At 38.8% G+C, this 13,708-nt stretch overlaps 1 protein-coding gene across 3 annotated transcripts in view; it reads left to right on the top strand.

Moving 5' to 3' along the window:
* The first annotated feature begins 1,273 nt into the window (after positions 1-1,273).
* The window catches only part of LOC123551432 (28S ribosomal protein S31, mitochondrial-like), a 201,410-nt gene continuing 188,975 nt past the window's right edge, over positions 1,274-13,708 (top strand). For all 3 annotated transcript variants that reach the window (XM_045340370.2, XM_045340369.2, XM_053540916.1), the window contains exon 1: positions 1,274-1,432. In XM_045340370.2, the coding sequence (XP_045196305.2) occupies positions 1,299-1,432 (134 nt within the window). In that variant the 5' untranslated portion in view covers positions 1,274-1,298. The remainder of the gene's footprint in view (positions 1,433-13,708) is intronic.

Here is a 13,708-nt window from a genome sequence, read left to right as displayed (position 1 = left end):
CCGAGAGTTCAAAACTGAGCTGAGCATACCGACGACTCCCCTAGGTAGTGAAGACATTATAAACCCACTAGCGAATGATCTGTCCTCAGTGACTGTGAGACTTGCTGTTCCTCGTCTTGACTGCGGGAAGCAAGATGATGAAGGCATTCGGAAGAGCCTCACACTTGCTATGATCAATGAAGACTATCCTCCGGAATCATGGACTCATGTTTATACAGACGGATCAGCCACATGCGCCGTCAAAGATGGAGGAGCAGGAGTTTTCATTCAATACCCATCTGGCAAGAGAGAAACACTACATGCAGCCACAGGAAAACACTGCAGCAATTACAAGGCAGAGACTGAAGCACTCATGAAGGCCGTCTCAATGGTTGAAGACTCGGCAGAAGAAAGCTCCTCAGTCGTCTTTCTCACAGATGCACTGTCTGTCATGGAAGCTCTGATTAACAATAAAGCTCCGCAGCTAGCCAGGAGAATGCAGAGCCTGAGTATAACCTGCAAAGTAGCACTTCAGTGGATTCCATCCCATTGTGGACTTGCAGGCAATGAAGAGGCAGACAAACTGCCTAAGCTAGGAGCTCAGTCAGAACAACCAACAGAACCTGTGAGTTACAAGGAGAAAATCATCATCATCAAGCCACTAACGAGACCAAGGAGGAAGATGCTTTTCATCTCCTAGATCGGTCTGAACAAGTGATGATTGTCAGGCTCCGCTCAGTGCACAACAAGCTCATAGCTCACATGTACAAGAAATACAGACTGGCATCATCGCCAACTTGTCCATGTGGTGAAGAAGATCAGACTGCGGAGCATATACTTCAGAGATGTAAAAGGCATGACCAGGAGCGAACTGCGACTTGGCCGATAGATACCTCAATCCAGCATAAACTGTATGGAGGCATTGAGGATCTGCGGCAAACCACAAGTTTCATCGAGGCTACTGGTCTGACAGTGTAGTCGCGAACGGCAAGAAGAAAATTACTTTTGCATTAAGAAATCAATTACCGGACGGATTACCTAAGGATTTGCTAGGCTAGAACGCAGGTTAGGCGTCCGGTTTCCTGGAAGGTTAGACACTTCCTTCATTTAAAAATAAAAAAATTCATAATTTATTTTTCATAATTTATTTTCTTTTTTATTTGTTAAATGAAACATGAAGAAATAATTCAATAATTTCCAGTAATAGCCATATGGCAGGCCCTTTCCAATCATGTTAGGCCATTTCCGCGGAAAGGGTCCTTTCCGTTATCTAGTTATTTACGCATAACCTACCGGTGTTGTATGAATCGGATTAACGTATGAATCGAGCCTATCTAAAAACTACATGTATGCCCAAAACTATGATGATAGGAAGATCACTGTCCTGCGTTTTTTACCGAACACTCCGAATAATTGAAATAAAGCGACGTTTTTCTAGTGAAATATGTTTAAGGTATTATTGCTTAAGGTCATTCTCACCAAATTTTGGGGGTGTCAGACGTTTCATCCCCAAAGACTGTTCCTCGCAAGACTTTTCCTCCCAAGACTTTTCACCCCCAATTTCGGGGGTGAAAAGTCTGGTGTTTTATAGCATATGAAGACTTTTCACCCCCTATTTGTTTTTATTTTTAAATACGATTATAATGTTTTTTTTGGTGGGGGGGAGGGGGTTGTATAGTTACTGAATGAAAAAGCGCGGCCATGTTGCTATAAAACACCAAACTTGTTGCTTGTATGTGCGTCGAAACTGGTGAATCTGGGATATAATTAGGTTAATATATTAAAAAGAAATATTTTATGATGTTTGTTAGTAGAGATGACCATAAACTTTAAACATAAGTTATTTACAAGGTTATCTTTTAATCCATTTGTTTGTTCAATGTTTGAAAATGTGACTTTGATGATTAAAGGTACTTTTGACAATAGTTACGAAACTAAAAAAATATTTTAATCCCTTTGTTTGATGTTCAGTGATTGAAAAAAATAAAAGTACTTTTGATAATAATTACTACAAAGTAAAATATTTTATAGATGTTAAAATTAGCCTTGTTGTTCAAGGTTTGAAAGTTTGCTATCAATTAACAGTCAGGGGTCACGCTGTCGATCGCCACTTGAGCCATTTGCGACAAAAAATTAAATGTGGCTCTGAAATTTTCTAATTGGCGAAAAATGGCCCGAAGCTATGTCTGTCTGCAAAACTACGAATATTGCCAGTTTTACGAACCAAAAGGTGTGAAAAATTGATAATCTGTGTAGACACAACATCTGTTATTGAAAGGGAGGGAGCCAATTTGCAAATTTTTTATTTGATCAGGCAGTTAATTGGCAATAATTAGATTATTGAATAACAAACTGGATAATTATAATCAACATTCTGTGCACTTGATACGATTTTATGAGCAGTCGGCCGTTAGACAAATTTTCTATGATTGCCGAGGGTTAGTTTGGGCAAAAACAAATAAAAATGCTTTAGACAAGCAGAAATTGTAAGTATTGAATAGCTATGATGATAGAAAAGCAATAAAACATAGGTATTTTATCAAATATTTAATTCTAACTTAAGTTTTCTGAATTTGTCACCCGTTTTCGCGACCATGATTTTCGGATATTTCTGTCATTTCTGACAAGATTTTTTAGTGCAGTCTTAATAAAAAGCCAATAAAAAGTCTACATTTAAGAAGAATATGACAACTGTTGCAAAAGGAGCTCTTATTTTGAAATATTTTTCGAGAATACAACATGCGAAGGCATCGAACCCCACCCACTTATAGGCAATGTGCAAAATAAAACACTGTTTTTTTTTAATTTTCTATTTTGACATCTTTATTTTCAATGTGATTTTCAGAATTTTTTTATTAAATGGCAGAATGATGTTTATAAAAATGATAATTTTAGAAATTAACACAAATTTATTTTCTAAATAGCTTTTTAAAGGGTTACTAAGAAATATGTAATAACTACATTAATTTCTTGAGTAGTATGAGTACTTTGGTACATATAATGTAGTCCTACAAGAACGTCAATGCTATGCTTTCGCCGTTGTTGGCCTCATAATTTTATCTTCGGAAAAAGCAGTGGCTCAGAGAAAAAAATACCCAGTGTGACCCCTGACAGTGTTGTGACATAAAAAAATACATTGCTTAAAGCCGCTATCAAATAATTTACATCATAGTATGCCCTTGCATTTATCTGCGTTTACTGTCTCCAAAAGTGTACTCGCCGCATATATACCGTGTCTGCCATATTGGAATGATATAAACTAGTACGAATGAATGCGTGAAAACTACTTTGCAGTTTTTAAATGTTATTAAATTTTGCTTTAAACTTGTACTATGTTTAAATTATTTAAATATAAAATAATATTGGTTTGTATTTGCATCATTAATCGTTTCTTTTATTGTCTTATACCTTTAAGTTTAAATTTTAAGTTTATTTCGGCTCCAGTGTCAACGATTTCGCATTCATTCGTACTAGTTTATTTTATCATTCCAATATGGCGGACAGTATGCGGCGGGTACACTTCTGGAGACACAGTAAACACAAATAAATAAAAGGGCATAGCTTGCTGAAATGGTAAAAATAATTAACTTATTAAGATAAGAATATGCACATGATACTTACCAAAAGAAACAAAGTGAATTTCGACAGTTTTATGCATAGAAATAAAATTCCGGTTCCCTAGCCTATGCATGGTACTTTGGCTAGAGAACCAGTTCCGGACAAATAAGTTCGCTGTCTAGGGAACTGATTCCGGTTCTCTAGCCACTGCCATAAATTATATATAAGTCAATCAAGTGTTAGAAGATTAATGATTTGGATGATTAAAACAAAGTTTGGGGATTTTAGGACTTTAATGAATTTTGTCCAAATATTATGCTGATTTTGTGTTAGGAAATAAGCAATATATCTATTGTGGAAAAAATGTTATATTAAAATTGTTTATATCGCACATCGTTTGTTGTTGACAACTTAATTGTTAGTTTTTGTTATCCTAAAATAGGCAAGTGATGCAAGATAAATTAAGTCTATCAACCGTTAATTAATTGGCAGCATTCTCTTGCATGTTCTAGTATATTTTGTCCTTAAAATGATAAACTGTACACTGTACATGTTCAAGTTATATCAATAAATTGCAATAATAACAAATTCTCGATTATCTAATAAGCCGAAATGGTTTGATGAATCTTGTTACATAATAGCAAAAAATAATTTCAAGAAAGCAAGAAATACATTTGTAAAAGACAAAAATGAGAGAAATAGAATTAAATTTACAAGCATGCATACTAAGTATAATAGAATAAGAAAAAAAAAGGATAAATATGCTAAGCTGCAGGTTCCGTTTACTGAATTCGAATGAAAACTCACTACAAAAAAGAATTTATCATATGCTGCGCAACGATGTAAACAATAACATTACTGTACATATAATAATTCAAACTGGGCGTTTCAAATAAAAATGCTGTTAGAAAACCTGGGATTGTCGGATATATGGATAGGTCAAGATAGTAATTCTTTATCTACAGAGAATATTGGACTATTACAGTCGACATTGTATCAAGAGACTGCCCAAGGGACTGCTAAAAAGTGGTCTCTTAATGGAGTGGTCTCTTAATGAATTTCAGGCAGGTGAAGAGAACAGATATTTTTAACTGTTAGATGTAACTGTATATATCATGAGCATACATATATGTATATAAATTTCACAAACTGAAAATTATAATTTGGTTGTTCGTCAGTTCGACTGTTACAAAGGTTAATTGCATCCAGGCAGGTGCAAAATGTACTCGCTATATACATAGGTGAAGAAATGTCCTGCAGGAATATTGTACCAGGTTGCTTAATAGATACTTTTGTTAAATATGTTACCTGTCGGGGCTCCATTAAAGTGGTCGCTGGTCGTTTAATAAAAAAGTCGTTTAATGGAATAAATTTATGTACTGAAAACGTTCGGGAGGGATTTTGACTGGTCGTTTAATACAAAAATTGCTTAATAGAGGTGGTCGCAAGTACGATGTCGACTGTATTATCAAACTTGATATGCTAACATTAACAATTCTCAACGATTACCTCAAGATTGCTTGGGCCTAGGATCGTGAAAGTTGATAGGGAGGTTGCTCATGACCAGCAGATGACCCCTATTGATCTTGAGGTCAGTAGGTCAAAGGTCAAGGTCACAGTGACCAGGAACAGTAAAACGGTTTCCGGGCGATAACTCAAGAACGTATGGGGTTAGGATCAGGAAAATTGATAGGGAGATTGATTATGACCAGCAAATGACCCCTATTGATTTTGAGGTCATTTTGTCAAAGTTCAAGGTCAGATTGGCCAGGAACAGTTAAAACGGTTTCTGGACAATAACTTGAGAACGCTTGGGCCAAGGGTCATGAAAGATGATAGAGAGTTCATCATGACCAGCAGATGACCCTATTGATTTTAAGATCAGTAGGTCAAAGGTCAAGGTCCCATTGACCCGGAACATTTATACTGTTTCCAGACAATAACTTGAGAACGCTTGGGCCTAGGATCATGAAACTTGATCGGGAAGTTGGTCATGACCTGTAGATGACCCCTATAGATTTTGAGGTCAGTAGGCTAAAGGTCAAGGTCACACTGACCCGAACAGTTTAACCCTTTCCGGACGATACCTTGAGAACGCTTGGGCCTAGGATCACTTAACTTAATAGGGAGGTTGATCAAGACCAGCAGATGACCCCTGTTGATTTTGAGGTCAATAAGTCAAAGGTCAATGTCACATTGAACCAGAACAGTAGAACTTTGTTTACAGTGAGCAAATAATTTCTGTTCCATGTGCAATTACTGAATGCATCAAGGGGGGCATTCATGTTCGACAAGCTCTTGTTGGAAGTGGCTATTCTTACGGTCCTGTAGGAATAGCCTCGCAGGCTTTTTTTACGGCTCTCCCGTAAGAATAGTGAAAAGCCCGCAGGTGGTTATTCCTATGGCAGTTTTGTGTTACACATCGTACTGAATTCATTCGACTGATATAATTTCTCGCAACTTCTTCACTTTTCCGATAAGGAAATCCAGAGAAGACAAAAAGGGGAAGTGATTTCCCTAGGTAGTATAACGCATTTTATTACATTTATTACTTCCATTTGTTACATAAACAAACAATTTTAATACAACAAATTTATCATGAGTGTAAAATACTTATTTAACTGAAATTTGTCTTCTAAATAAAACGGAAAGCGATTGTTGGTTGGACAGATGTAGATGTAAATACATACGTTATTAATATTGAAACATCAAAAAATCTTGACCAAGTGTTTTTCAGCTAAACCAGTTAGAGAATTATAGATCTGTGTTTCGTGTATATACGTGCAAATTTTTCACAACAGTACAAATCTCTTACCACACTAGACATGTTAATTGCCCTTTAATTTAGTTTTATACTTAACATTTTTTAACACATTCAGCTTGACATGTTTGCATTAATTCAGACCTGACATTTTACAGTCAAGACTGTTTTAAGAGACCGACTTTGGGAAGCAGCAAAAAGGTCACATATGACAGGGAGTCTCTTTAAAAAAGTCTCACTCATCTGGCTGACGCTGGTTTCATATATACAGATATCTGCTTGATTTTTCGTGTATATTCGATACTTATATATAGGCCTCTTTTAAGGTAGGAGTAAAATGTTTAAATACTATTTCTTTAGTTACATTTTAATAAAAATATAACATTTAAAATAGTTTGCATCATTCGTATGATGTTGATAAAACAAATTTAAGCTCATGATCTAGCAAGAGGATAAAGGCGAGCAGTAGTTGGGATTTAAAATATAAATGTTCCGTTAGATGAACTATTTACGCACTGAGGTTAATGTTCATGGTTTCTTTGTGTATTAATGGTCCTGTGATATTTATTCGTTTATTGACTGCATCTTTAAACCATGTTTACTTCGTTGTTTCCTGTTAAATTCCGCCTTCTATTTGTTCCACAGTGTATGCCCCGACTCCGAAATCTTCAGCGACTTGTACTCTGGTTTTCCCCAATCGAGCAATTCTAGTGCCTTAACACGCTGTTCTAACGTCAAAACAGTTATTTATTTACGTTTTTCATCGGCCATTTTTTGTAAACAAATAATTTCAGAGTCAAACAACTTCACGCGAGATAACGAATGGTAACTCTGTCATGTAAAATCTTGCGAGGGAGCATCTCAAAGTCAGGACTCCCAAGGCATTTCTCCTCTTCTAGAAAAAGGTCAACTTCATACTGATGACAAAAAGAAGGCCAATATCCTCAATCGTCAATTCCAATCTGTATTCACCCCATGACACCTCTCAAATTAGGCCAATTCTGTAAAATGAAAGTGCAGTCTCTACTCTCTACTCTCAGGCAATATATCATGGAGCAAACCATGCTTCGATGAGTCCTGTATCAAGTATCAACAACTTATTTAATAAGACTCGAAGAGAGACACGACTTCCGTCTCATATGGAGGATTTATATAAACGAGCCACAGAACATTTAGATGAAAATCAATGTTGTCAAGTGGAAAAATCATTAATGAAATACTCAAATATATTTTCAAAATCTGATTCTGATTTAGGCAGAACTAGCATAATTCGACATCAGATACCAACTGGAGATGCTCGACAAATAAAACAGCCATTACGCAGACTGAGCATATGAAAAAAGAAGTCGAAGATCAAGTTCATGAAATGCTTAACAAGGGCATTATTCAGCCATCATTAAACACTTGGGCTAGTGGTGTTGTTTTGGTGGAAAAGAAAGACGGAATTCGAAGGTTTTGTGTAGATTATAGAAAATTGAATGACGCTTACAGTCTGTCGAGGATAGATGAATAAGTGTGCAAAGTTTTAAACCTGTAGCTTTTATAGTTTTCTAGAAAAGTCGGATCTAAACAAATATTTAACCAAAGATGATGCTTACAATACCTTTAAAAAGTAGACAAGCTAAAAATAGAAGAAAAAAACATTTTTTTTCGTACTTCATCCTCTTTTTAATTATGCACTATAGGAAGGTTATAATATTATGTTACTTTTTGACATAAAATTAGGTTTTAACAGCAAGTGATGTATCTGAGAAAAGGTGGACCTAAACAAAAAATTTAACCAACGCCGACGCCTACGATCAAGTGACGACAATATCTCGTAGATTTTTTAAGAAATCAGACGAGCTGAAGAAAGAAGAAAGTAGGTCAGTAGGTCAAGGTTGTGCATCTCAAAGTCGCTGAAAACGGTCTAATAATCGATTCTGGAGCTTAATTTCACAGTCGCTTGTCGCGTAAGGCAAGGGGTTGCTTAATTCAGACTATTTTAATAGTAAATTGCGTCCGGAGCTTAAAATAGAGTCGCACATGACAGGGAGTCGTTAAATTCAGGGGGTCGTTCAGGCAGTCTCTACTGTATTTGTAACACAATGACCAAATGTGATTACATGTCATTTCAGAAATTGGTTGAAAATATATCAGTTGAATGACTTCAGGACAATGTATTGTAATACAAAACTGCTGTAGGAATAACCACTTGCGGGCTTTTCACTATTCCTACGGGAAAGCTGTAAGAATAGCCTACAACGCTATTCCTACAGGACAGTAAGAATAGCCACTTCCTTATTTATTGACCTTTTCTGAGAACTTAAACCTTCTAAGGTAGGCTTTTTATGAATTTTATCGAAAACTGGAAATTATTGAATTATTTCTTCATGTTTCATTTAACAAATAAAAAAGAAAATAAATTATGAAAAATAAATTATGAATTTTTTTATTTTTAAATGAAGGAAGTGTCTAACCTTCCAGGAAACCGGACGCCTAACCTGCGTTCTAGCCTAGCAAATCCTTAGGTAATCCGTCCGGTAATTGATTTCTTAATGCAAAAGTAATTTTCTTCTTGCCGTTCGCGACTACACTGTCAGACCAGTAGCCTCGATGAAACTTGTGGTTTGCCGCAGATCCTCAATGCCTCCATACAGTTTATGCTGGATTGAGGTATCTATCGGCCAAGTCGCAGTTCGCTCCTGGTCATGCCTTTTACATCTCTGAAGTATATGCTCCGCAGTCTGATCTTCTTCACCACATGGACAAGTTGGCGATGATGCCAGTCTGTATTTCTTGTACATGTGAGCTATGAGCTTGTTGTGCACTGAGCGGAGCCTGACAATCATCACTTGTTCAGACCGATCTAGGAGATGAAAAGCATCTTCCTCCTTGGTCTCGTTAGTGGCTTGATGATGATGATTTTCTCCTTGTAACTCACAGGTTCTGTTGGTTGTTCTGACTGAGCTCCTAGCTTAGGCAGTTTGTCTGCCTCTTCATTGCCTGCAAGTCCACAATGGGATGGAATCCACTGAAGTGCTACTTTGCAGGTTATACTCAGGCTCTGCATTCTCCTGGCTAGCTGCGGAGCTTTATTGTTAATCAGAGCTTCCATGACAGACAGTGCATCTGTGAGAAAGACGACTGAGGAGCTTTCTTCTGCCGAGTCTTCAACCATTGAGACGGCCTTCATGAGTGCTTCAGTCTCTGCCTTGTAATTGCTGCAGTGTTTTCCTGTGGCTGCATGTAGTGTTTCTCTCTTGCCAGATGGGTATTGAATGAAAACTCCTGCTCCTCCATCTTTGACGGCGCATGTGGCTGATCCGTCTGTATAAACATGAGTCCATGATTCCGGAGGATAGTCTTCATTGATCATAGCAAGTGTGAGGCTCTTCCGAATGCCTTCATCATCTTGCTTCCCGCAGTCAAGACGAGGAACAGCAAGTCTCACAGTCACTGAGGACAGATCATTCGCTAGTGGGTTTATAATGTCTTCACTACCTAGGGGAGTCGTCGGTATGCTCAGCTCAGTTTTGAACTCTCGGTTGAGTTTCTTTGCTTCACGTACGAAGCTGCTACGTTTGAGCCGATTTTTTGTGTAGCCATCTAACTTGGCTTTCATGGGATGGTCTTGAAAAGACCTGAACTTCTCTGCTTGAAGCAGAACTTTTGCATGTCTTCTGTCTTGTAACGGCTGTGTGCCTGTTAGCTTCTCCATAAAGGAGATTGGTGTAGACTTTGTAGCACCTGTCATGATCCGCAATGCTTGGTTCTGAACCTTGTCTAAAGCCTGTTGGTTAGTTTTGGCAGTAGTGGACCAGGCAGTTGAGCTATACTCTAAATGGGGTCTCACTGTTCCCTGATATACTGTCTTGAGTATTTGCTTATTTGCTCCCCACGTTGTTCCAGCAAGTTTGGGCATCATGGCAAGCTTCCTACGGGCCTTCCCTTCTGCTTCACTTATGTGGGGCTTCCAGGTTAGCCGTTTGTCAAAGGTCACTCCAAGGTATTTTGCCTCGTCTGCTTCAATCAGCGAAGTATTTCCCATCTTGATTTTACCCGCCCTCTGCTTTGACGACAGGGAGAATAGTGTGGTGGACGATTTCTCTGTATTGATCGATACACACCAATCTTCAGCCCAAGCTGAAAGCTTGTTGATGGCTTCTTGCATCCTGTATGTGGCTGTAGTGGCATGTTCTTCCTTACACCATAACATCAGATCGTCTGCGTAGAGAGCAGCCTTAACTCCTTTCGGTAGTTCAGACACCAGATCATTGATGAAAAGCAAGAAGAGTGTAGGGGATAAGACTCCGCCTTGTGGGACACCATGACGCAACAGGAACTTCCTACTGCTGGCATGTTCTAAACTGACTCTTACGCTCCTGTTGTGGAGGTATGACTTAATCCACCTCAGCATGTGACCTCCTATTCAAGTCCTCATCAGCTTGACGAGGAGTCCATCAGTCCAGACTTTGTCAAACGCCCTCTGCAGATCAATTCATGCTATAAGCACGACTTTCTGCTCTTGGACAAAGTACAAAAAAGCAATTTAGAGACATCCGCAGATGTATTCAAACCGCGGTGAACTGGTTTCATCAGTTGTAACTTCGTCAAGGGACAGAGCTTTTTCACTTGGAGAGTATATATTCACAAGTTTCAAGTTGAACTCGTTCTTTCTGAGGCTCAGAACTTGGAACTCAGAGTCATCCATATGCGTGTTGTTCTGAACAGCGCTGATGTTGTTCCTGACCAATGTTATGATGCCTCCTTTTCATCTGCCAATTCTGTCACAGCGAAAACACTGGTATCCTCTGACTTTGAAGGATTTCTCTGGCTGTAGGTGAGTTTCCTGAATGCAACAGACATTGGTGTCTTTCTCACAGAGGATATGCTCAAGTTCAGCTTTCTTGTTGAAGACACCCTCCGCATTCCAATGCATCAGTCTGAAAGGTTGATGCGAATTGGTTCTTCTCCTTGGTATGTTCCTCCTTCTTCTCTTTCCATGTTGTGGATTGAAGAAGGGACCCCCAGTAGCTGTGGGTGGACTCTGTCGAGGCTCAGAGCCCGGCACTGAATCCCTCTAGAGGGACCTCAGAGATTCAGCACCACATTGTTGAATACCGGATGGCTGTGTAGTCATAGCGACATTGCATGGTGCTGTGGTTCGTTAAGAGAGAGCCAATGGCCCAGCACCTCTGTCTTCAACTCTCTAGGTTTCTTTCGGGGTTACCTCACCCTTAGTTCCGAGTTAAAACCCTATCCTGGGAACACAGGAGCTATTTGTCCCACAGCTGGGAGTCTGTTCATAGGCATCAGGGCGTGTCCACACACCGGTGGGCCTGGCATGCCACATGTATGGGGGCAGACCTCCTCCGAGTCCCCTGCAGTTCTGACTGAGGCCGCAAGGTGCTCAGTTACCGTGTGGCGCCAACTGGGAGGCACTGCAAAAGGGCTTGTCTGCAGAGAGGCTATGTACTGGCAGGGAAGACTTACGCACTCGGCTCCTTTTTCACCAGAAGGCTAGCCAGCGGTGGAGGCTGAAAGCGGAAGGTGACAAGCACACAACACACAGCACACCACACTTGACGCATCAGCAGACCAATGCCACACACAAGTAAAGATTTGATATAGTTTTAACTGTTATTTACTTAAGGTATCAATACTTATCTGTAAACAAAAAACCCTATTTTTAGACATGATAAAACATTGATCGTCGTCCGAAAGTGGTGTTTTCTAACGGCCAAACTTTTTTGAAATTCTTAAAACACAAAATTCATTTTTGTAATGATAGGAAAGCTTGTAAAACAAGCAATTCTTTTATCACTTTTGACAAGTATTTCGAAATAAAATGGGTTAATTAAGAACGCTTAACTACTGTTTTTCTAAAAGTTTTGAACATCACACTGCCGCTATTGAAATCAAATGCCATTTAAAACAGTTATTCATTAAAAAAAAATGTTTGAATACTAATTAAAATATGAAAATTGTAAGTATTTCAAAACTGTTTTAATTTTGAAAATCCAGTGAAAAGGTTAAATTTTAAAATTCCGATCCCATAAAAACACTGTTTTGCCATGACGACATGGCATCTCGCCATTATTGATTTCGGCAAACTTTCGTTTTAACGGCTGAATTATGCAGTGATTTATTCAAGACGAACGGCTAGACACTTCCTTAAAGGGAGATGTTCATTTCCGAGGGAAACATATTAGCACTTCAGCATGTCAATAATTAATAGTCATCAGCAGTTAGCAGATAATATTTATCTTGCATATTAATTACCATCACATGTGTTTTATGGTTTGGACTGTTACAAAGGTTAATTGCATCCAGGCAGGTGCAAAATGTACTCGCTATATACATAGGTGAAGAAATGTCCTGCAGGAATATTGTACCAGGTTGCTTAATAGATACTTTTGTTAAATATGTTACCTGTCGGGGCTCCATTAAAGTGGTCGCTGGTCGTTTAATAAAAAAGTCGTTTAATGGAATAAATTTATGTACTGAAAACGTTCGGGAGGGATTTTGACTGGTCGTTTAATACAAAAATTGCTTAATAGAGGTGGTCGCAAGTACGATGTCGACTGTATTATCAAACTTGATATGCTAACATTAACAATTCTCAACGATTACCTCAAGATTGCTTGGGCCTAGGATCGTGAAAGTTGATAGGGAGGTTGCTCATGACCAGCAGATGACCCCTATTGATCTTGAGGTCAGTAGGTCAAAGGTCAAGGTCACAGTGACCAGGAACAGTAAAACGGTTTCCGGGCGATAACTCAAGAACGTATGGGGTTAGGATCAGGAAAATTGATAGGGAGATTGATTATGACCAGCAAATGACCCCTATTGATTTTGAGGTCATTTTGTCAAAGTTCAAGGTCAGATTGGCCAGGAACAGTTAAACGGTTTCTGGACAATAACTTGAGAACGCTTGGGCCAAGGGTCATGAAAGATGATAGAGAGGTTCATCATGACCAGCAGATGACCCCTATTGATTTTAAGATCAGTAGGTCAAAGGTCAAGGTCCCATTGACCCGGAACATTTATACTGTTTCCAGACAATAACTTGAGAACGCTTGGGCCTAGGATCATGAAACTTGATCGGGAAGTTGGTCATGACCTGTAGATGACCCCTATAGATTTTGAGGTCAGTAGGCTAAAGGTCAAGGTCACACTGACCCGGAACAGTTAAACCCTTTCCGGACGATACCTTGAGAACGCTTGGGCCTAGGATCACTTAACTTAATAGGGAGGTTGATCAAGACCAGCAGATGACCCCTGTTGATTTTGAGGTCAATAAGTCAAAGGTCAATGTCACATTGAACCAGAACAGTAGAACTTTTGTTTACAGTGAGCAAATAATTTCTGTTCCATGTGCAATTACTGAATGCATCAAGGGGGGCATTTCATGTTCGACAAGCTCTT

The sequence above is a fragment of the Mercenaria mercenaria genome, chromosome 4 (genome assembly GCF_021730395.1).
Source record: "Mercenaria mercenaria strain notata chromosome 4, MADL_Memer_1, whole genome shotgun sequence".
NCBI lineage: Eukaryota > Metazoa > Mollusca > Bivalvia > Venerida > Veneridae > Mercenaria > Mercenaria mercenaria.
The sequence above is the reverse complement of the archived record's forward strand: the minus strand, read 5'-3'. Positions and strand labels throughout refer to the sequence as shown.